The sequence below is a fragment of the Scophthalmus maximus genome, chromosome 17 (genome assembly GCF_022379125.1).
Source record: "Scophthalmus maximus strain ysfricsl-2021 chromosome 17, ASM2237912v1, whole genome shotgun sequence".
Classification (NCBI taxonomy): Eukaryota; Metazoa; Chordata; class Actinopteri; order Pleuronectiformes; family Scophthalmidae; genus Scophthalmus; species Scophthalmus maximus.
In genome coordinates, this window is record NC_061531.1 from 11,984,749 (window position 1) to 12,008,624 (window position 23,876).

General features: G+C 40.4%; 2 protein-coding genes across 2 annotated transcripts; one reads left to right on the plus strand and one right to left on the minus strand.

Moving 5' to 3' along the window:
• The first annotated feature begins 14,506 nt into the window (after nucleotides 1-14,506).
• On the plus strand, nucleotides 14,507-16,297 carry LOC118289370 (dexamethasone-induced Ras-related protein 1-like). Its single transcript, XM_035616331.2, has 2 exons — nucleotides 14,507-15,183; nucleotides 15,294-16,297. Exons 1-2 carry the CDS (start codon nucleotides 14,913-14,915, stop codon nucleotides 15,815-15,817), a joined length of 795 nt encoding a protein of 264 aa, XP_035472224.2. The 5' UTR covers nucleotides 14,507-14,912; the 3' UTR covers nucleotides 15,818-16,297.
• Nucleotides 16,298-16,624: 327 nt separating this feature from the next.
• Nucleotides 16,625-17,459, minus strand: med9 (mediator complex subunit 9). The gene is made up of 2 exons (XM_035616332.2): nucleotides 17,343-17,459; nucleotides 16,625-17,116 (listed from the first exon to the last, which is right to left on the minus strand). The coding sequence occupies exons 1-2, from the start codon at nucleotides 17,420-17,422 to the stop codon at nucleotides 16,897-16,899; spliced, it is 300 nt and encodes a 99-aa protein (XP_035472225.1). The 5' UTR covers nucleotides 17,423-17,459; the 3' UTR covers nucleotides 16,625-16,896.
• Between the last annotated feature and the right edge of the window lie 6,417 nt (nucleotides 17,460-23,876).

Consider the following 23,876-nt stretch of genomic DNA (forward strand, 5'->3'; position numbering starts at 1 on the left):
TGTGTTGCCCGGCACGAGTGAAAACGAATAATGGCGAAATAAAGACACACAGTACACTGATAATAAACTGCTTCTGCTCTGTTTTTTTTATTGGAAATAAGGTTTGTGTTAAATGACATGGGTAAAATCAGCCAGCTGTTAACAACTGGACCAAACAAGTATGATGCACATGAACTTGGCTTTGGTAAAGGATATGCATCCACGACACATGCATACTCCTCTTATCCTTTCATCAACTTTTCTATATGAAGCCGTTATGGTTCAATGGGTCTTAAAAACAACAAATAAACCACTGCAGGTCTACAGAGGGGCAGGTGTGTCTTCGTCTCCGGCTGTACTGAGGGAGAACATGTCTCGATAAGGGCCCTCCCTCCCAGCTGCTGCTTCCCTGGTCGCCGTCGGGGCTGAAACTCCGTGTTCAGGGCTGTGTGCTCCTTTGTGTGTGTTCCAGCCACTGCATTGTCCTATTTAGTCCTTGTTAATGTGAATAACCAAACCAAAATGTTGTGTTCTTGTTCGAATAGCTTGGACAGTGGTGGCTGTTTCAAGATGTAAATGGAACAACATTAGAATCCAACCACATGGGTTTCCAGGAATATTAATTGATAAACTTTTTTTTTTTTTAAATAGATACATTTGGCACACTTACTAAATTTCTTCAGAATATCAAAAAAAATGTTTTTTAAATTAATTTTACACAAAATATCTTCATCTCAGAAATCTTTTTATAGTTTCTAACTGGGCAAACCTGTATAAATGAACTGTGTAGCTGTATTCATGTCCTGCAAAAACATCAAGCTTCTCTTTGTTTTCCTCATTAAGTATAAAAAAATGATGTGCCTTAAACTCAATATCTCAGGAAAATTGAACAACTTCATTCAAATTATCACAGTATAAGTATGAGGCAGTTAATCACATAATCTGTCCAACCTATGCGTCCTATCCCATTTTCCACTGTTATGTCACATTTGAGTGGGATACATTAATGCATTAATCAAAGCCTCTGAAGATTCAAACCCTCACATGATCATCAGATGAGCCAAAGACAAAGTTTGTGGTTGGAGAGTGACGACACATGCAGTTACCATGATTAACTCAAGATATTACTTATTGAATTCATAGTACATAATCATAGCTCATTATCAACCCAGAACCCAGGCTGCTAATCCGTACATCTTGTACATACATGAAAGAACACATTTGAATTTTGTCGCATGCATCCAATGCAGCGGGAGATAGATGGACAACTGTTATAAGTGTTTGTACTGGTGCTCTTTACATGAACACTCTTAATGTCAATACACCATTAATGGTGGTGTGAAAAAAGGTGTGAGTGGGTTGGAAATAATGAAGGACATGCGTAAAGATTTTAAATTATACAAAATCAGTGGAAAATTAATGACATAGAAAACCACCACTGTGCAGCACAATACTTATGATTTTAAGTGTAAACATGTCACGTCCCATAAGCATTAGTTATAATGTCAGTCACTCTAAACATCATAGATACAGAATAGGAAGTACTTGAATGACAAATTCTCAAAATGTAACATTTAGTCATGTTTTTACTTTCAGCATTATTCAACATCCATTCAACATCTATAAGAGGAACTGTATCACTGTATGATATCTCTGGACTACTGCGCTATTTAAATCAAAACATATCTTGGCAAGTAAATAATAACACAAACAGCCAAGTTTTAATGTGACACAATTATGTTTTACTTTTTAAACAGTTATTATAGTAACATTTGGTAGTGGGCAAATTGGACCACAAAAGTAAATTAAAAAGAAAAGAAAACTATTATTTTCTTGCAAACAGAATAGAAGCATTAGATGTTCCAGAAAGTGAACCAAAAACAATTGTCCTTACAATCAGACCCTTTATTTAAGCCACACTATGATTAAAGTGTTTTTAACGGTTTTGGAAAGTACAAATGAATGATATTGTTCTGTCAATAGAGGGAATCATGTCAGGAAACTCTTGTTATGTTGTCCAAGAGGAAAACTTATTTTTTGTCATTTAATTTGAAGGACATCTGAAATCCTGCAGCAGGACTTGTCACTGCCTATAGGCGGCAACATAATTTTACGTCTGCAGGTCTGAAAAGCAACTGCTAATGATTTATCTAATAGGCAGCATGCCTCGTCAGGTATAGAACAGCTCCGACTTGAGTGAACAGTGAACGAGGCAAAATAGCTGAGTGAGTGCAAGAGTTAAATTCCAGCTCCAGGTGATTTATGTTCATGAAGGGGGGGCAGGGTCATTTTTAGCTTCCTGCCTGTCCCTGCTTTGCAGCGTACAGTCTCTGAAAATAGTTTCCACTCACGGCCACTGCAACAAACTGTTAGAACTGTGAGAGCGAAGCTACCAAGGACACGTAGGACTACAGTGTGTGTTCGTGCACTATGCTCACAAGACTGCTAGTGTACATGAGCATGCATGCACACTTCCAAAAGAGACTTAAGAGCATTGACTGTGCAGCAAAAAAGACTCAAACTAAAAATGTTCATCGTACTCTTGCTGGGAGAACTATTCAATTTTGTTGAAGGGTGCATGTTCCCTGAACTGAATAGTTGTAATCTTCTTTTCACTTGTGCGTCTAATAAGCAGACAAACCAAATGTCATGGACTCTTTGATCTTCATAGGCTCCGAGAAAAGCCATGATAAATGAGAGAGGATGAAGGTGTGCCACCACAGACAGTTTGGATTAACTATCACAGGACAGACACACTAATCGCATTTAAGTGTACCTCTCTCTCTCTCTCTCTCTCACCTCATCTATATCGCTGCATTGTTTAATCTAATCCACAGATATCCCCCCCCCCCCCCCGCTGTTACCAAGCAACACAAACCAGCTGTTGCCAGCGCGACTCAAAAACACTAAATGCATCTACAGGCCACCTCTTCACCATAAGAAAGTATGTGACACTTGTAAAAGGGAGAAACAAGTGTCATTAAGGCATTAAACATTTGACTGGGAGGATCGTCCTTCGCCAATGTACAGTGGCAATGCCCATTCATAATGCCACACACTCAATGCTCTTGACCATAAAATCGTCCTCCTGACCGTTCATACATACTGCATGTGAGCCAGTCAACAGGGTTGCCACACTCAACGCAGTGCAGGGAACACTGGATTATTCAGACTCACCATCTGCCTCACATCACATGGCTGTATCCAGTGTTCTTGTCACAAAAGATGCACATTGTGTAATTTCACAGAACACATTGTGTGTTTGTGTGTGTGTGGGTGTGGGCGGGGGGATAAAAGTTTGTCCTGAAAATGATCTTTTCCATGCAAGAATAAAAATAATTTCCAGAAAAGTATTATGCTCACTGAGAGATCTGTGAACTAGTTTTTTTTTTACCACAAGGACACGTGTGAATGAACTTCTTTCTCTGTAATTTCAAGTTTCACAAATCGCTTTGACCTTTGGCTTTGTACCAGTAACACAGATTTCCTGCTTAGCCAACAGACTGAGCTGATGTGAATGTGTCTTAAGTGATTGTCTTGGTCCCCATAATGCTGATTACTGATGTAGTATGGAGATGTTTAGAAACTATGACGCCGTCGTACATTCACCTTCCAATTGCTTCTCATCAGTCATGAACCAGCGGTGAGGGCCAAACGCTGTTAACACTTACTGTTACAGTTCCACCTCGACAACGGTCAAAGAAAAGAACAGGGCACAACACATGGGAAATTAATACTCCTCAAGACCAAAAGAGTCCTGGCTAGACTGCACCAATTACTCTACTTTTTCATAAAGGTTTTATTACTTAAAGGAGTCAGGAGCTCATTCGACCCCTGCAACTCTTCACAGCCAAGAATACATTTTTTATGTTTCAAAGCAAATCAATTCAATCCTCTGTTTGGCTACAACAACAGGGTATTCCCGAGTAAATCACATCGTAGTCAGATATGCACCATTACACTCTGTACGTATTAAGGCTTAACTAGCCAGGTTCCCCTGAGGTCAGAGAAACACTTGATGCTCTGTGTTGCTCATCGTGGATGTTGATCACTATCATGCTCCATAAACATGGTTGGTCAAATTAAGATATGAAGGATTATCTGAACACAAAAGCTGCCGTGACGCAGATCGAACTGAGATGGCCCATGGGCTCAGGTGAGAGCTCAGGTAAGAGAGTGCACTGAAGTTCAGTATGTGCATATGTGTATGAATTCATACAGATCCGAACCCGATTGTGTACGTGTGTTATGTACATCTGCCGTATATGTTTGTACCTGTTCCCCCCTGCGTCCAGTCTCACATTACCAATCATCAGCCCCTCCATAAGGTTCATCTCCCGAGTCCCAGCTGCACTCAGGGTAGTCAGGACCAATTATACATTATTAGTTTGGTGCAGTGGCTTGGCTAACGGGCAACCAGTATTGACCCAGTCTGTCATTTCGTCCGTACACTGTGTCCTCCCGCTGTAGCTAATGGCTGTTTTGGACCCAAGAGTTCCAATAATGCAGTGACACACAGGTTGCTGGATTGGAGCCAATCTCAGCTGACATTGAATACACTTTGGACAGGTTGCAGCGTACAGAGACAAACAACCATCCACAACAACGAAATATCAAAGTCGAAATACCCGCAGGAAACCCACGCAGGCACGAGGAAAAGCTGCAAACTCCACATTCCACACTCCAAAGACCCCCTAGCCTTCCGGCCGAAGGCCAGATTGCTTTTAGGTTATAACACCTAATCACTTTTCACATGCAAATTCAATCTGTGTGCACAAAAATCACACAAAATCTTCCACAGCCGCTAAACTTTATCACACATGCACAAATGGGTTTGTATTTCAAATTCACACATTCAGATAGGTGAAAGCATTTATTTTTGTACATGCAAACATAAGGTGACATACAACTGCAGGCTTTCATATAATGTGTGAAAATTATTTCACAAGCTCAATATATGAATGGGCTAATTTGATGGGCAGAGACGGCCTCGTCTTCGTTTCAGTTAGCTCTCTACAGCACTCTAGTGTCACTGTGAACAATTGTTAAAAGTTCCCATTTATAATTGCATGAGCAATCATGACCATTAGGATTTTTACCTGAATTCACTCAGGCATACTATTTCATGGGAACAGTAGCTTGAGTCCTTTTTACACTCTGTGTGTGAAAACGTCCGATGAACACAGTCAACCCTGGCAAGGCAATAAGTACATGTGTTCCTAGATGCTACTTCCATAATAGAAACCTTTATTATCTTTTCTCATTGTGGTTGCCCTGCCCCTCACTTTATCTGAGTGATAATCTGAGGGCATGTGAGAACACTTCAATCTGCCATGTTCCTGCCTTCTTTGCAAACAGACCACCGGACATTTTGAAAGTTTGCAAATGTACTTCAATTTCACTCTTTGGGTGGAATATGGATAAGTTGGTAAATAGTTGAATCATGCACCCCGTGACCCTTAATGGATAAAGCAGTATTGATAATGGATGGATGGATGGATGAAGGTTTATCTTTGTTAATTTACAATATCCGTTATGGTTATACCTGTACTGCCCCCCCCCCCCAAGTATCGGCCACTACTCACCAAAATATTTGCCTTCTTTCTGTACAGCTGGCACCACAATATAAATAGAAGAGTGTTCTCCCTCCCTGTTCTCCAGATTAATGTTGCCCTTTTCGTCCCAGTACAGTGTGTCTTTGCACCATCCCTTCTTTGTGACATCAGAAGCTTTCTTATTCCTCTGTATTTGGGCCATTACATCATGGAACAGGGGCACTAGCGGACGTCACAAAATTGTGGCCGAGTTAGTAATGAAGAGTAATACTGCAGTCCATCATTTACCCTGTAACACTTATTAACAAATTAAACCTTGAGTGTTGTGAGTCCAGCAGTGTATTTTTTGGGATGCTGTGCATGGGGATGAAGTGGAGCACAAGATCTGCAGACAGATTAAAGACGCAGCTGCACTCACCCAGGTGAATAGATGGATGGATGTAGCAGATTTGTTTTTTGTTGTTGTGTTTTTTAGCCCACACTTTTGAAATGGCATCATCTAGAAGACTTGAAACTGTTTAGTAGAACAACTCATTTGCTGACGGTTTTTAATTGTCTGGAAATGCAATACAGCATGCAGGAAATTTTAACTGGTCAAATCAATTTGCTTTTTTTATTGTGTTGAATAAAACTGTTTCATCAAAGCAAAATATCTCTTAATCCTCCAAATCTTCCAAATCCCCAAGAAAAGTATCTAATCTTCTTCATCAGAGGTTTGCCAAAACAGTTTTAGAAATTTACATCAATAGAATTCATGCTTGTGGTTCAACAATTGGCAACTGTCAGCTTTGATGCTTATCTTCAATGGGAAATGTGTTATTTTTTATGCACAGCAACGGCGGTTTGAAAGGACCATAGCAACTAGGGGATCATGAAATGAGTTATTGGGTGACATTTAGCTGGAACCCAGTGGTGAGATGGGGGGAAATCACAAGGAGGCAATACGTCACCAGAGGCTTTTGCCACTGCCTGAGCTAGAAAAAGGGAGGTACAAAGGTGGAGACTCTGGCTGTGAACAGCAGGAGACGAGTTTTTCTCACTCTTGACTGATTAGCCGGCAAGCGGCATCCATGACGCCGCTGCAGACGAGTCTTTCTGTGAGCATTTGGCTTCCCAGTCAGTCACAATCCGGTCAACTCACATGTGCATGAGGATTCTGTGCAACTGCTGATGCCATGTTCGTGCATTTCGTGCATTGAGGAAAAAAATAAGAGTTGTGCTTCTAAAGTCGATTATTCAGTAGATCCCATTTCAAAATCGATTAACACTTACTCCCTGACAGCTGTTGTTTCCTTTGACCTTGTCAAAGACACAGATACCAGTTCAAAATTCTCAGTAGAAAATCATTAATTTGATTCCAGCTGCTACTGAAGTTGTTTTTTTTTTTGTCACATGAATGGCTTCGAGGTATTGAAAGGTTTCATTTTAGTCAGGCGTGATTGTCAGCTCTGCTTTATGTGTTCTCAAGCAGTCTTTAACAAGATACGTATGATTGATATTCTTTATCAGCTACAAAAATAAATACACCCTACGAATAATCCCCTACAAAGAAACCACTATGGACTGAGTGACTTGAATAATATATTATTTATACAATTTTGATCATTCGATAGTCCTGTTGTCAGTGGATCAGATTCATTTATTGTGCTGATCAAATAAACACTGGAGCATAAGGAAAAATAAAATGTGAACTCCCTGAGGCACAGCATCCATCAGCTTCCACCCACTCGGCTTAAAACGTCCTGCAAGGACCACAAGGAAGTAAAACTCATACAGTATCTACCGTGGCTTTGAATCCACTGAGATTATTTGCAATTCAGGAGCAGCTTTTCAGGCCGTTTCCATGACGCAGGACTTTTTTCAAACTGGTCATTTAACCGAAATAAGTCAGTCATAATGGAGAGAAAAACACCAGTCACAAGCTTTTTCCCAATATTTGTAAAGGTCGGGATGTTGTTTCTAGTTCATGTCTGTTGCTTCTCAGGCAATTTCTCTGTATGATGTTAGTCTTCTAAATGGAAAAATAGAACATCTACGTACTGTGGTTAATTGGGTTATTGTAACATCATGGATATACTTATGCCGGCCATAATATTAGGTTACCTCCCTGATCGGACATGCAATGTTAAGAAGTTGCACAGTTGATGTCAGTTAGTAATTCAGGCAGCAAAATATTGAATGATACACAGCACTGTAACATTCAATAATCACTGAAGACGCCCATTGCAGTCCACTCCATGTTCAGACATTTCTGAGTATATAAATGTCATACACTGTCGATTGAAACAGTGTGTGTGTGTTTAGTTATTTAAGATAAGTTACATACAGTTAAGCGCGATTGCGTTATTGTTGTTGTTTATGTTTGTCAGTGAATGTCTGTATCTTTTTTTGGGGGGGGGCATATGTGCTAGTATGTGCATACATGTTTTACCTGTCCTGTCCGTTTGTGTGTGTGTGTGTGTGTGTGTGTGTGTTAGTGTGTGTGCGTGTGTGTGTGCCTGTGTGTTTTACACTTACTGTATGAGTGCTTTGTGATCCATGTGATAACTTCCTGTTAACACATTTGATCAAACTCAAAAGTTGTCACAGGGGATCAACAAACATAGACACCGAGACAGTATATCTATATATATATAATACACAGTGATATCAGATCTTATTCAGAGGGCAGAATCATTGGTCCAACTTGAAGCCCATCGTTCCAGTGCTGTGATCATGTCCGTGCATGCTGCCGGTGTAATTATTTGAAAGTAACGTGCATATCCACCTCATTAGCCAAACAGCACAAATGTCCGTGTTGGCCGCTGACCACTAACCCGCGCAGCAGTGGGTGGTATCCGCTTCACACTGAGAGAGAGTGGGCGTCGGTTACGGAGCTGCATTGTAAACAAAAACAGAGGAAAATCGCCACGTGCTCATCTTGTGTTAGGTCATGTAAATGTATATTGTTGTTCATCATGTTGCTGCTCTCCATCTTCACATATTGATTATTTTAAAAAAATTATCTAAGAGATTTTGTGTAATTGTATTATAATTGTTATAATTATTATAATTATTTTGTATTGTTTTAGCCATTAACAAACCTACTGAAGAGGGTGATTTTTCTTACCTCTTAAAAATCTCTATTTAGGAGATCAATGTTTTTCACAGACCTGCAACAACAAATATCAGGAAGGCCTGATGTTGTTTACACTGATGTGGGAATTCTCTAAATCTCACGAATATTTAAGATGCAGCTGAGAGTGATAACAATTACAGGACTTTTGGGTACTTTGAGGTATTTTTCAAATGCTAAGGAAAATGCTAACTTATTCTATGGGAAAGTGAACAAACCCCCCCATTCTGAAAAGTGTGATGATACCGAACATACACTTTTTGATCTCATGTAGTAATATCTCAAAATACATGTCCGATAGTGACTTCAGTGTATATTTATGCGAATGCAATGTTGGATACAGTGAGCAATCGGTTGGCTTGTAGTGTGATTAATCACGACAATATGTGCATCAGATTGTATGATGTAGCCCTGACGCACAACCTTATTCAGTGTTAGGGGGAGAGTGTTTCAGTGTCAATTTGGTGTCATCGCAGTGTGAGAACTGTGCTTAGACTTTTTCCGAAACGCAGATGTAATCAAACATTTTCCTCCTACATAGCACATAGGGGTAACTTTTAGCTAAAAACATTTCAGTGTTGCTTCAAATATTTTACATACAGCCCAGGTATCACAGATGTTCCATGCACCAGCGTCAGATACATGGTGGGGGGGGCGGGGGGGTTGGTTGAGTAATATTTGTTTGGGGGTTGGTTTCAAATGCTGACATAACAGCCTGGAGGATAGGTCAGCTGACATTATTAACATTTTGTATTAAAGGTAAGTGTGTGTGTGTGTGTGTGTGTGTGTGTGTGTGTGTGTGTGTGTGTGTGTGTGTGATATGAAATTTAATATATCAATCCCTGCCAAAGCCTTGCTACCTCTCTCTCTTCCCTTTCTCGCCCCTGCCTCTCTGTTTCGTCTCTGCGTGAAGCTGTTAGAGTAACGTAAGTGCTGCGTCAAACGGCGGCAGCTCACTAATGTCTGAGCTTGAGCCTTTGTAAGATCACTCAGTGGTGGTCACATTTACCAACTATACTGCTCGGTGAAGTAACACAGGTATTGGCCATTGGCCTCTGATACAAGCCTGCAGTATGTCTCATGGAAAAAAGATGAAGCACCCTACTTTTCCAAAAGTGCTTTTCACTGTGCTCTTGTGTCAGCTGACTCTCAAAGAAACTGTGACATCTATAACACACAGGTCCCGGATAAAAGGCTGGTTAGCCACCAGCCTCAATTTTGGGGGGAAAAAGTGTTCACAGTTCACAGACTAATGGATTGAACAACTTTACTTTTTATATTTGTAAAACCTGGGCTGCACATATTGTTACCAACATAATACAAGAAACCTTTAAGGTGTTTTGCTATGTCAATGTTTTTCACCATACGTTTTAGTTTTGTTATTCATTTTTGTTATTCTTTTTCTGAGAGAAAAGATTCTCTGTGCTGCCATTATGAGCAACTCCTTTTTACGTTCTTGAAGATTCAGATAATGCCATCTTTCTCTTTGCCTCCATGCTGGACTGACATCCCTCCAACAATATAAGGTGAAATCAGGTCCACACAATCAGATGTGTCTGTCTGTATGTTCATTGCAGTTCCACCTATTATATTCCACCTAGAATAATAACTGTGTCCTGAAGAATTCAGGTCAGCCCGGTCATTCTAGGAGAACCCTCTAAACCACTGAGTGAGTGAATGCGAGGTTATCAACAAATGATTCACAAATGATTTATCATAACAGAGAGAGGCTGAAAATCTGAAAATACCCTGTTCTGACAACCTGTTCTGTTTTCATGAGAATTCCGCCGTCATCGTCTCTCAAAAGGCCACAATTGCCTCGATGGATCAAACATGATAATCTTTTGGGTCCGTTTCCGTCGGGCCGAGATAAAACTGTAGCTTATTAACTACAACAGTTCAGGGGCGCAAAATGTTCAAAATGAAGGTTTCGATTTGTCCATGGTTGCCGTTTATTAAATTCGAAGTGATGCTATCTGTCACATATTTACCACCTTGCGTTGCACGTCATGCAGGGACTCTCAGCGATAATCACACAGTTGACAGATTGTGCTTTTATCAAAACATGCAGGTGGTCAGCGAACTAAAACCCGGACTGAGGCCAGGACTCTGATTGGCTCTGATAACCCAAAGCCTTTTGTATTGGAAACTCACAGGCTCATGCTTCATTCAACAGTTTCCCTGCAAGATGGCCCGGCCTGACACGCACCAGCCCCAAGTCTCACGCCATGTAGTGTAAACACAGCATGGCTCCTCCTTCCCTCAGCATACAAGATCAGCTGGCCTCTCCTGCACCAGGCGGACGGAGTTCACCAGGACGGATCTCTCCACCGTGGCAGATCTTATCTCACCGATTTTCAGCTGAACATCAGTTCTGTTGGGGGAAAATTGTTAGTTTAACCAGAGCGTCCATCAGTGGAACCCGGAGAATTGAATTTCTTAGAATTGTGTTTACTTGGTTATTCCAGTCTACTTTTACCACATCTGGGGTTCAAGTGATAACAAACAATATTTAGTGAATGTAACTGAGCTGTGAGGATTTAACACCTCACAAGTTCATATTTCAGAAATAGTATCATGAAAGCACGTGCTAACTATATTTACTAAGTCCCAGAATTATCCCTGATTTAACATAATTCTGGGCAAATTTTTGACAGGCATAGATCAATTTGTGGCCACATTTTAAAAACAGAGAAGTCTTTATAAATAGTTTTCTGTATCTGGGTCTTTATCGACATCACAACTGATCCAAAATCCTTTCCAGATATGTTCAGGCTTTATTGAATTGTCAGATTCCTGACCATTAACCATATAGTTATTTCCAGTGGTTCCATTCCATCTGGGTTTTATTTTTTTTATTATTATTATCATTCCAAATGAACCAAATCACATCAATTTTTGCAGCAAGCCATGTCTACAATGACTGTAACAAAGTGTGCTATGTATGAAATTTACCAATGAAGTTTACAGAGCAAGAGTTGAAGAAAATGCAAACATAAAAATAGCAGTAAAATGTGTGTAATACCAAATTATTATATAATTATTATTATAATACCATTATAGGGGAATATCGGGGGAGAACGAATTGAAGCAACTCAAACGGATTGTTTATGAGTTGTTTCCATAATTTCCAGGAGAACAACTAAACCCATGACTCTCCTGGCCTCGCTGTGAGGGCATATTCTTGCACTGACGTTACCCTCTGTGATGGAGGACAGAAGCCTAGAGCTATGACAGTTCTGGAGTTGCTACAGTGGCTATACATACCACCACCACACACACACACAACACACACACACACACACACACACACACACACACACACACACACACACACACACACACACACACACACAGGTAACACTTTTATACACACACTAGCACATATGTTCCTACTGACTGTTAATTAGACTTCTCACCAGCCGATTATGTGTTAAGCATGTTTCGCAATCGTGGCTGTTCAAGTGTGAACTGCTATCGCAAGGGATCCGAGTGATGACGTCATCGCAAGAATGAAAGCTGTGCTGTGTGGGATCAGATTTCTGATGTATCATTTTTTTATTGGAAGGGTTTCGTAACAATGAAATGTGGCACTGAAACAACTCCTAAGATGTAGGCTTATTGACACCGGGTCAATCTATTTGAAAATTTAAAAAAACACCAGTCAGTTTTGAAGCGCCGTGTCCTCACAGAGAGGGTCACACTCACTCACGCACACACACACAAGAGGACACACACTTTTGTGCCCTCTTTGCTAATTGATGAAGTCAAACAGGGCAGAGATGGAAATGAGTCTAATGTGTATGGCTGGCCGCGGCCTGAGTGGGCTGCAGCTGTTCTGTTTTATTCTGCTTGAGGGCCACGTTGCCAGGACAGTGTGTGTGGTGAGGACACATGGTTCGAGGCGAGCTCCAAGAGAGTCAAGACGTTCACAGACAAAGATTCCCAAAAGACACATTGTACTGTGCCATATGTTGGTGTTTTCTATTGAATGACCCTGAGCTGGTTCTCAGGTGAACAACCATGGGTTTGTGGACTTGTCCTCCAGGTTCAAGTGAATAAGTCGTGTAAATGTTGATGTTTCTCTCCCTCTGACCAAACAAATACAGAAACTCTGCCGGCTAAGTTCTTGCCATGACCTGTTCTGTGTCAACTTTCACCAAGAAATGGACTAATTTGTCAAATATCCAATCAGATACTTTTAAATCAGCCGCATGATTTATTTTTTATGATTATAATATTATAAGTTTTTGGAGGCTTTCTATTCACTGTATATATATATTGTGTATATACACACAAATACAAATAAGAACTGTAGACTCACTAAAACTAACCTAAATCTAAAATGTGCAGGGATAAGTAAAGATGTGTTCCCATACGAGCGAGAATATATCATGTTTTCATGCATACTGTGTTATGATGACTTTGCTCGAGGAGCCATTCTGCACGTGTCCTGGTATACGCATCCTTGGAACACACTGGATTATTTACTGACCAATAGTCAAGGGTGTAGCACCAGCCCGGTTACACAAACCCGTCGCACAAGACTCGGACAACCAGGCTTAAGTACACCTCTCTGGTTTCATCCTGGGCGCCCCATAGATGGTTTAAAAAGGTCATCCATGCTGGAGGGTTTCAGGTTTCACATTAAAACAAGGTAAATATCAAGATATATGGCTAAGATGTTTTAGACCGGTTGGCGATATTGTTTCAAATATTGTTTTTTAAAAATTATAATTTCAAGCATAGTTTTCAAATGATCACTAAATAGCACAGAGCATCTTTGATAAAAAAAAATCTTTTTTATTTTTTTATTTTTAAATACCCTGAAGATATTTCATGAACTGTATCATATCCTTTTAAAAGAGGCACCTAGATAATTGAGGACAACTTGTTTGTGACTTGTCAGAAACAAAAATAAAGACTAAACCAATAAATTATCACATTGGAGGCTGACACAACACGTGAATTATGCACACAACACATTCTATTCAGAAGTGATCTTCTCTCTCTCTCTACCCCGACCGAAAGGTGATAAATGGTTAAGTGGATGAGCAGAGTTTTCAGAGTCACGAACATTGGGCTCTATCTTTAGACCGTCTGTGGGGTACCTTGATCAACACATACAAGAAAGTCAATACAGGGGGGATTTGCTTCCAGTTACTATTACACCACACTGTTCTTCAGTTGCAGTATTTTTTTTTCTTCCATTGTGACGTTTGTTCATCGTTGCTTACATTCATAATAACCTGGCATTTTGACTATCCATTTATTTTCAGGATGCAAGTGCAAAGATCCGTTAAATATTCAATGAAAAGTTTAAAGGACATTGACAAGAGCACTGCCATGGAAACTGTTCCTATTTCTTTCCCATGGGGGACCCATGCTTGTTTATTCCTGTGAACTGGATTTTTGGAAACTCATGCCTGGTTTTTCATGCGGCCTGGTTTTTCCTTCATCTGACAGTGGTCACGGGCTAATTACAACAGGGCTCGGTGTGCTGCCCATTTGGCAATCACCGTGCCGAAGAAATTGTCCTAAGAGTGACATACTGTAGTGACAATCTAACGTATTCAAACCGAACCAAACTCAATGAGTGGTAGAGCCTTTGATACAGGTCAGGGCTCAGCAAAGTGCTAATGTGTGGCCAATGAAGAGACTATATGCACACGGGCAAATAGCAACGATGAAAAAGTTGAACAGATTTCGATTTTAAATCCACAACACGTGAACCATTTTAATAGCAACTTAAACGTTTAAAACATGAATCTAATACGTGTCAGAGACTGCTGGACTACTATAAATATACACAGGCCTCTAATAATATATCGATATTCAGTTAGGAATGTAAAGCATCTTAACAGGCTGAGGCGTACAGTAGGCTACAGTCATGCATGATGGGAAACACACTGGCAAGCATGAGGACGAGCAGAAGACAATCTTTTTCCCCCCTTCACATGCGTGTCTTTCCCGGTGGCTGCTGCTGATGGGTGCACGGGGCTGGCTGACGCACAGAAACAGCCATAGTAACATTTTGATTTCGTGTCTTCTTTCTCGAGCACACCGAGCTGGAGCTTGACGCGTGACGCACCGGGGAGGCGCGGCGAACTCAGCCCCTATAAATTGGCAGCGTGCGCTCGTCCAGCCTCAGAGACAGAGACAGAGAGACAGAGAGACAGATCGCAGGGACCGATCCCCCTCGTACCACTGGAAGGATTTCAAGCCCATCTCTCGCCCCGCGTCTCTCGCAACCGCCGCAGAACATGATCAAGAAAATGTCCCCGTCCGAGAACGAGCTCGACATACCGGCCAAGAATTGCCACAGGATGGTGATCCTGGGCTCCACGAAAGTCGGCAAGACGGCCATCATCTCTCGGTTCCTGAACGAGAGGTTCGACGACCAGTACACGCCAACCATCGAAGACTTCCACCGGAAATTCTACAGCATCAGGGGAGAGGTGTACCAGCTGGACATTTTGGACACGTCCGGGAATCACCCCTTCCCCGCGATGAGGAGGCTTTCGATTCTCACTGGTGAGTTGAGCTCCGACACCGCGCCACCCCTGACTCGTGTTCTCGCCCGCTGCGTGCACATTCAACTTGAATCGGCCCACCCTGGTGCTAAACGTGTCTTCTTTCCGCAGGCGACGTGTTCATCTTGGTGTTCAGTCTGGACAACAGGGACTCCTTCCAGGAGGTGCAGCGCCTGAAGCGCCAGATCTTCGAGACAAAGTCTTGCCTGCGAAACAAAACCAAGGAGAACGTGGACGTGCCGCTGGTCATCTGCGGCAACAAGTGCGACAGGGACTTGTGCCGCGAGGTGCAGGAGGAGGAGATCGAGCGGCTGGTCGACGGCGACGAGCACTGCGCCTACTTCGAGGTCTCGGCGAAGAAGAACAGCAACGTGGACCAGATGTTTCAGACTCTCCTCACCATGGCCAAGTTGCCCGACGAGATGAGCCCCGACCGGCACTGCAAAGTGTCCCTGCAGTCGTGCGAGCTCCTGCACAGAAAGTCCTTCAGGAGCAAGAAGTGCAAAGACGGCAACGCGTATGGGATTGTGGCGCCGTTCGCGCGGAGGCCAAGCGTGCACAGTGACTTGATGTACATAAAGGAGAAAGCAGTGGGAGGCAGCCAGACCAAGGAGAAAGGCTGCATCATATGCTGACACCTCTCCTTTTTTTCTCCTTTTTTTTGCCAGTGTGCAAGAGACTTTATTTGAGAGAGCTGAAACAGAGGCAGGCTCGTCCTGCAGAGCTCTCAATGCCCACAAACAGTAGATTCTACTACCCGGGGGAAGCCAAACTCAGTGGAGACACACGGGGCAAGTGGCTCTGATGCTCTGGAAATACTGTAAAAAAATATCTGCCTCTACTTTAAGTTTGCCAAGAGTAGCACTTCTTCAGAAAAGTTTAAAAAAAAAAAAAATGTTTACATATGGTGGAGCTTCTTCGCGCACAATTCCTCATGAACAAATTTTTATTCTGAATGTATATTTATTATGTCTGTCAACTTTTGCATAAAAGAGAAAATAAAAAAAACTTCATACTTTCATACTCTGTTATCCTAGTGTATTTTCTTTCACGCAAAGCACAATGGAGTTATATTAAACAGTGCACTGCCTAAAATGTGCACTTTTATGCAATTAGCAGCTTCCTATACTGAAAAAAAATATCCTCCTGTTGTCTAAGTACATCTCATATTGCCTCATCCCATCACTTCTACACACTTAGGACCCTGAACACATTCCTTCCAGTTTAAAGCACGTTCTTTCAGATCCAACTGTTAACTACTTGTGCCACCAGCTGTTAGATATACGGATACATGAGTCTTGGATCACTGGATTTGTAATTAACCACAAATCCCCTCATGAAACCGTAAAGCAACACGGCAACTTAATCACTGCAGATTCCGATAGATTAAGTATTTCAAAAATGCTCAATTGCTGACGAAGGTCGAGACTTAAGACAATTAGTTCTCAGTCGAACTCATTTTATTACAAAATAGGGATATTAAAATATATTGAACTTGCACCCTGAAACACTACATGTAATACAAATGCAACATGATGAAATTTGCAATTTCTCCATGAGGAAAAAAGGTCAGAAAATGTTCTCTGCAACTGGGAGGCAAAATAAGTCCTTCATTTAAACGTCCACCCAGTCTTCTTGACTCCCATGTTCATCTGCTCCCTGGGTGAGGATGTAGCAACCCCCCCCCTGCACTGCAGTGATAAGGTCCTGAGTGTCATGACGCTTTGGGGACGTCAAACATGCACAGACTTTTGTATTTCTGCAGCAGCTGGTTCTTGGTGCGGACCTGCTCCCGCAGCGTGGCCAGCTGCTGCTGCTGCTCCACCGGGCTGCAGTCGACCCCGGGCATGTTGGAGATCTGCTCCCGAGCCTCCTGGATCTTCGCCTTGAGCTTAGCCAGCTCCTGGTGGACGTCTGGGCTGTCCTTGTCCATGCTTACAGAAACAAAGCCAAGCATGGGTTTAAAGATCACGTGCGACATCTGTGTATTTTTATTTGTTACAGTTGCAAGTTGTTCCAGTTGTTAGCCAACGTTAGCTTTAGCTAACACGTCAGCTAGCTCGGACAACCGCAGCAATGAGACTGAACGAACCGAGTTGGAACAAGTTACCACAGAGCGGAGCACAAACATGTAATGTCAACATACGTCTGCCATCTTACCATTTGATAATATCATGAACCAGAGGCAGTAAAGAGCAATCCTCGCTCTCCTTCTCTTGCGTCTGTTGAGCCACCGCCATCGCGACCACGACCCTGCTCCGCGGCGCAGACGATTGACGTCACGCGTCAGCTGCTGACGTCAACACACAGGAAACGTAACTAATTAAAAATAATTTTAAAAATCCACGAATAGATAAGGCTAATTGGGTCCTACACAGGTGCATTACAAACATTTGAATAACTCCCATTTTATATATAATTCACACATATTTAGCAAATACTAAATGACCCAGCTACAATATTAGCTATATATTAAAAAGCTAGGATAGTCAATTTTGTTGGGTTAAAAAAGATGACTAAAGTTGTTCATTTACTTTTATGTTATTGTAAGACAATATTTAAATGTGGTGGTCCAAGACAGACTAAAATGAAAGGGTTTGAGTCTTATTTCACTTCCTTTACAAAATTCAAAAAGTGGAAGTATGCCAATATTGACTCAAGTTTCACCCTTGGTTCTCTTCTGCTAAATTATTCAAAACAACATTATCTATCCGTTGGGAACTTTAAATTGTAAAAAAAAAAAATAGTTTTTAGTGTACGCATATAATTGCAACCATATTGTTCACAATGTACAATTATGAGGATTTTTGGGATGCCCAAAATTATTATTTTTCTTTTCAGAAACCCACAGTTCAAGAGGTTTTAGAGATCCTGCCATCTATGTATGACTGTTTGCCAAATTTTAAATAGCCTATATTCCCGCAGAATGAGGCCACAGAGATACCCAGAACAAACAAGCCTGACCTGCTATGGGCAGGAATAAATGCTTCACATCCCACTACTTAGCAACCTTGAGCATTTAAACCTAAATTCAGCCTGCTATGTCTACAAGTGTGGCATGCATTTAAAGTGAAACATGGCAGCCTGTGTAAATATTAGTGGGCATGATGACACAAATATGGTCTGATAGACTGCATAGAGTCTCACTAGATATCTATTCTGTAGGTCACTGGAGAGTTGGAATAAACGTAAGCGTTTAATTTGTGCATACCTCCTCCTTGTCTGCACAAGAGGCTGCCCCATGCTGAAATTAGAGTAATGATACAGAATAAAAGGGAAAACCAAACAACCTATGGACAAGCGTAAGTATCACCGCAGCTTCCTGTACTCTGTATTTCTGAGCAACCGCCAACTGCCTCTGGTAACATGCACAATTGCAGTAGCCGATCTTTCTTTGGATATCAACGCAATGCTAATAAGGAAATCAGCCTGGTCCATTTTTTTCCTCCCCTTTCATTCACCCGTTATCCTGTGATATTGAGAAATCCATAATTTTAGTGCCAGTCGTAAGCCTCATTAGCCTGCAATGTAAATGATCTTGCAATACGCACATTTAATGTTTGGCTACTGATAAGTCAGAATGAGTTCATATTAGTGATGTAGTATTTGTTAAGTTGCTTATCATCACCCTGGGTTAAAACCACAGAGCAGCATCGCTGGTCTCTGCCAGCTGTTTAAATGCTATGATCTTTGACCTAAACCTCATTGACCTATATATTTTCAAATCTATTTGTTCATCCAAGGATAGATTCAGCAGATGGTCCCCTCTGGTCCTCCACACACACACACACACACACACCTGGTAAATACTGTAGGGACCAATTCTCAATAGCCAACACGAGGAGAGTCCATTTGCGTGACACAGGCAGTGAAGGCCTAATTAAGAGTAGCTTTTATGACACTATAGACCTATAGCGTCCGTATATGTGACCCAGATCTGAGTTTGTGGGGGATTATGTCAACCAGGTGTTTTACTATTTGGGTCATGAGGGAAAGCTCAGACACGTCACGTTTATGAGTTTGGTAAAGTGGGTCATTTCATGACCCAACAATTTAATTTCACACAAAAACTCGCGTATTTGACCGCAATATCATGCACATTGTAACTGTAATTGGAATGATCGTATGCAGCAGCGGTGTCATAGAGTAAAATGAGATGTGCTGCAACCGTAAAGGTAGTAAAGGTTCCCCCTTCAGGGGACTTAAGTATCAGATTGGTATGTGCACACAAGAGTTTGTCTCATTGTACATTTTTCATTTGACTTGTGTATCATCCTGATGCGTAGTGAGTTTACATTGACCCATTTACAGCTTGGGAACTGGCCACAACACAGGAAGAAGCTTGTTAACACACTGCCATGTTGGACAGAATCACTGATGACTGATTTACTTTGTGTTGTCCCTTGGACTCTTTCAGAGAAAGGGTTACTAGCGACTATTTAACAAATACATTTAAGATAGAAATCGGATTCTGTCCTTTTTGTTATGTATCTACATTAATATCTAATATCAGGATGAAAAAAAGATAATATTTATGTTTTGTAGCCAATTTATTGATTATATTTTCAATGTATGAATGTGAATTTAATTGAATCTCTATCTATTTTGCCGAAATTACATTCCGACCTAATATACACAGTTGGAATTGATATAATGTAAATCATCACATTTCCCTAATGATTTCTCTGTGAAATATCCTCTACGGACCACTGTGATGAGGACAACAATATCAATATATCAATATAATATAAGTGCATGGAGATTTATGTTTTAAAAATGTCCTTTAGAAAAGATAAACCACTCAGTGCTTACAGAGGTTATATGAAAGCTAAAGTTATTTGTATTGCCGACAGGTATATTGACAGTTATTAATTGTCAGTGTAAATGATGTCCTGTGAGCTTTAAACATGACCTTTCCTCACTTTAATTTCCTCAAACAAACACCATGAGGCTTGCACAGCTTCTGCACACAATCTGAAGACTATTATAACTATTAAAGAAACAGTTATTCTGCTAGAGCTTCAGCGGTCAGCACACATTTGACCGTACGCAGCTCTCACACCTTTTGTTATCTCAGAAATAATGTGTTTTTCCTTAGATGAGGTCTTTCTGATAAATTAATTATTATATCTTCCTTCAATACATTGTAAGCCATTCACAGACATTTGCAAAAACATAATATTTTAAATTACTCTTTGAACTGTGTTCCAATTTTTAAGGTAGGCTTTATGTCATTATCTGTACTAAAAAAAAAATCCTATGAATGAATGAATCTAATTTGTTGTGCTTCAACCAAATTTCAATAAAAATGTGAGGGTATTCCCCGTTTTTTGTCGTACTTCTCATATTTCTCTCTTTTTGAGTAAATATCACACAAATGTAAAAATCAGTGAGAAAGGTCAAAAGCATCTGTTTTATATAAATGCAGGCTCCTTACTGATTTTCCCATGTTTGAACTTCAGACATGACAAACGTGCATCTTTCTGCTTCAATGAGTGCAGCTGAGAGTAAACTTTATGATTGACTAGGTAGCTCTGGATAACTTTTCACTTCAGACAGTTCCAGTTCATCCCCTTCGTAGCACTCCGAGAGTGGCTGCCCTTGCTTCTGCGGTGACGTCTCTGCTGACTGCTCTCAGCAGATGTCACCTCTCAGCATCTCTGGTAGAGAGCTGGCAGGATGCAAATATCCTGCCTGATGATCTTAGCATGAGTCCCCTTCATTCAGTGAATCTGTATGTCATTAAAATTGTGAACTTTCCAAGAAGAAAAAACATGATCAATTAAACACTGTGAGTTAATAAATCCAATAGTATTTTTTATAAATACAGTATTTGTTTTTATGTGACCTCTGTTACGACTCAAGAGGTGAAATGGAGTAACTGAATTCCAAAACTACTGTCATGCTACCCCATCAAAACACATTCCACACACCCTGTGTATCATAGTGCACTATAGCTTATCATAAATGACAACTATCATACTCATAATTTTTCTGTATCACACAGTGGGCTGGACCTCTATTAACACAAGAGGAAATCCTTCTCAAGTCATTAATTTAAGAATCAACTGATGAAGCTTCCAAACTATCTAACATCCCTTCTCTCAGTAACTACTTAACCTTAGATATGTATGCACTAACGTTGGCAGAACTGGTTCAGGTATTATGCACCATTTACATGTAATGAACTGCAAACTGCGATCAAACTAGAGTTTTACATAAGATTTAAAAGGGTTTATTAACTGTTTTTCCTTCAATCATTGTTTCTTGATTCTTGTTCTCGTGTCTCTCTTGGAAAAGAAAATCTAATTTCACAGGGACAGTCTGGTTAAATAAAGACTGCACACAAACAAAATAATGGAAGCTGAGAATCGAGGACTGTGACCATAAGATTGCAAAACAAAAGTTTCATTTGATAGGGAAAGTTTTGCCATTGTGTCCAGAGAAGATTCACGGCAAGAAATGTTCATGTGATTATAATTCCTTCCAAAGTCACAGTGCTTCCCAGTCATGCTCATTTGGGGTCGTACGGTTAAAAAATCCTTTATGTGGGGAAAAATTGTTCAAGAGCGAGATTTGGAAAAAATAAAAACATTAGAAAGTTTATGAGAATCATTTACTACAAAGCTGAATGATAACATACCATCCCTTTTACTCTAGATTGCTAGATTATTACCAACAAACCAGCTCACACTCATCACTGTCTGTTAGGGCCCCTCAAATTTCTTTGAAGGCTGAGGTGGAGAACCATGGAGCATTGATAACCTCCTGAGTTTTAACAGACCTCACTGGTGCCATAATTGCAATATAGCTGGAGTTATTGCTGCAAAGGAGCCCTCCATGCTTTAAACAAAAAGTGTAGTCACTCCCCGTTCGAATCAATCAATTAATCACTGCAGGCAAAATGCAATGGCTTTCAGCAGGATAAGCACTTAATTGACGTGAATCTTGTTGTGTTTGCTTGTGTACGGAAAAAGAATTTTCAATTACAGGTGACTAACACTGGTATGATTTCCACATGCTTTAAATCTTTATTCAATATTATTTCATTATAATATAATCAAAAAGTAATAATATTAATCTTAATTCTACATACCCAAGGCATTTGGAATAATTCCTAAATCCCTAAAAAAAAGGCTGTGTTGATTAATATTCACTGAACTGATTTCATGGAAATAAATGATGAAATGTGAAAATGCTGTTCCCTCATTGAGCACTCATTCTAATCTTAAAACAGCAGCAGACTGAAGGCTAGAACAGACATGTAGTATTAGTATCTGACAGATTGAAAAAACCTTGTCCTTTCCAGTCAAGGTTGAAAGTGTCTTATGGTAAAAAATTATGGAGATGCATCATGTTTTCAAGCAGTTACTGTCCAACGAATATGACTTTTATTTGCTTTACTGTTGATGCTCATTATGACATAAATGCAAGCACACTTAAACACATCCACTCAGCAAAATGCTCAACAATCATTTGTTTGCACAGACGAAAATGTTTGGATATTAGAGAGAACAGAGCAATTAGGAAACAAATGTGGGTCCCTTGTAGACTAAATGGTGGTTCTTCATCTACTTATTATTATTATTATTATTATTATTACAACTGTGGATACTAAAAAGGTTTCTTGGTGAGAGTTCACATTTTAAACTGTTCAGAAAGGTAGATTTATACTGCCCCCAAGTGTAAAATCAATGAAGTAGCATTTTTAATTCATTCCATAAAAAGTACAAACAGTCTATTTTTATTTTTTTTTGTTTACCTTTTTTGCAAGTGAATTCAAAAAGCAAGATCAGGGCTGTAAATCCTGTGAGCTGGACACAGATACCTGAATTATGTGGTGGTATTATATTGTGATACGGCTCTGGATAACCTCTCAGGTTCAGGTTCAGTCCATTACCACTATCTCCGCCACATTTGCCACAGCCAGCCAAAGACGAGGGGCTGAAGAGGAGACCCGTAGGAACAGGGATACATGTTTTACACTATACTTTGGCCCTTTACTACTAGTTCAAATCCATCCAAATACAAATCTCAATAAATTCCAAGATATCAATTGGCATTCCTCCCTTAAAAACAGCAACCCCCCCCCATCGAGTGTGATTGTGTTCTACTCTCCAGTGCGACCCTTGTTGTTATGTTATGTGATAACAAGAATTCAAAATCCTTAAAAAAAACACATTGCAGGACAAATTTTAAAAATATATTAATTCTTGCGGCTATAATTTCTTATTCAGGAATAAGAATCATAAGCCTGACTTCCACATAGATACATGTGAGGCCCCTATGGTCAGTGACGATGGCATAGGCCCTGCTGTCATTGACATGCTTCCAATCCATCCGTACTAATCACATATTCATACGGTTGATGATGCTTTATTACAGTTACTATACATATACACTATATAACCACTAGATGGTAGGCTTTCGTTAATCGTACAAAGAGAATGGGCTTTGACTAAGTACACCTTTTTCGAATAAGTAGGGGAGAATTATTTTTTTTTAATGTATTTGATACACTTTGGTTTTCACTTTCTCATCTTAAATACAATAATCAAAACATACACTTCTGTATACGTAGTGTCAAATATTTACACAGCTTGGACTGAAAAAAATTATATTTTATTGGGGGGGAATAGCTAGTGAGAATAACCATAATTTAAAGGCAATAAGAATTTAGCATCTGTCGACTAT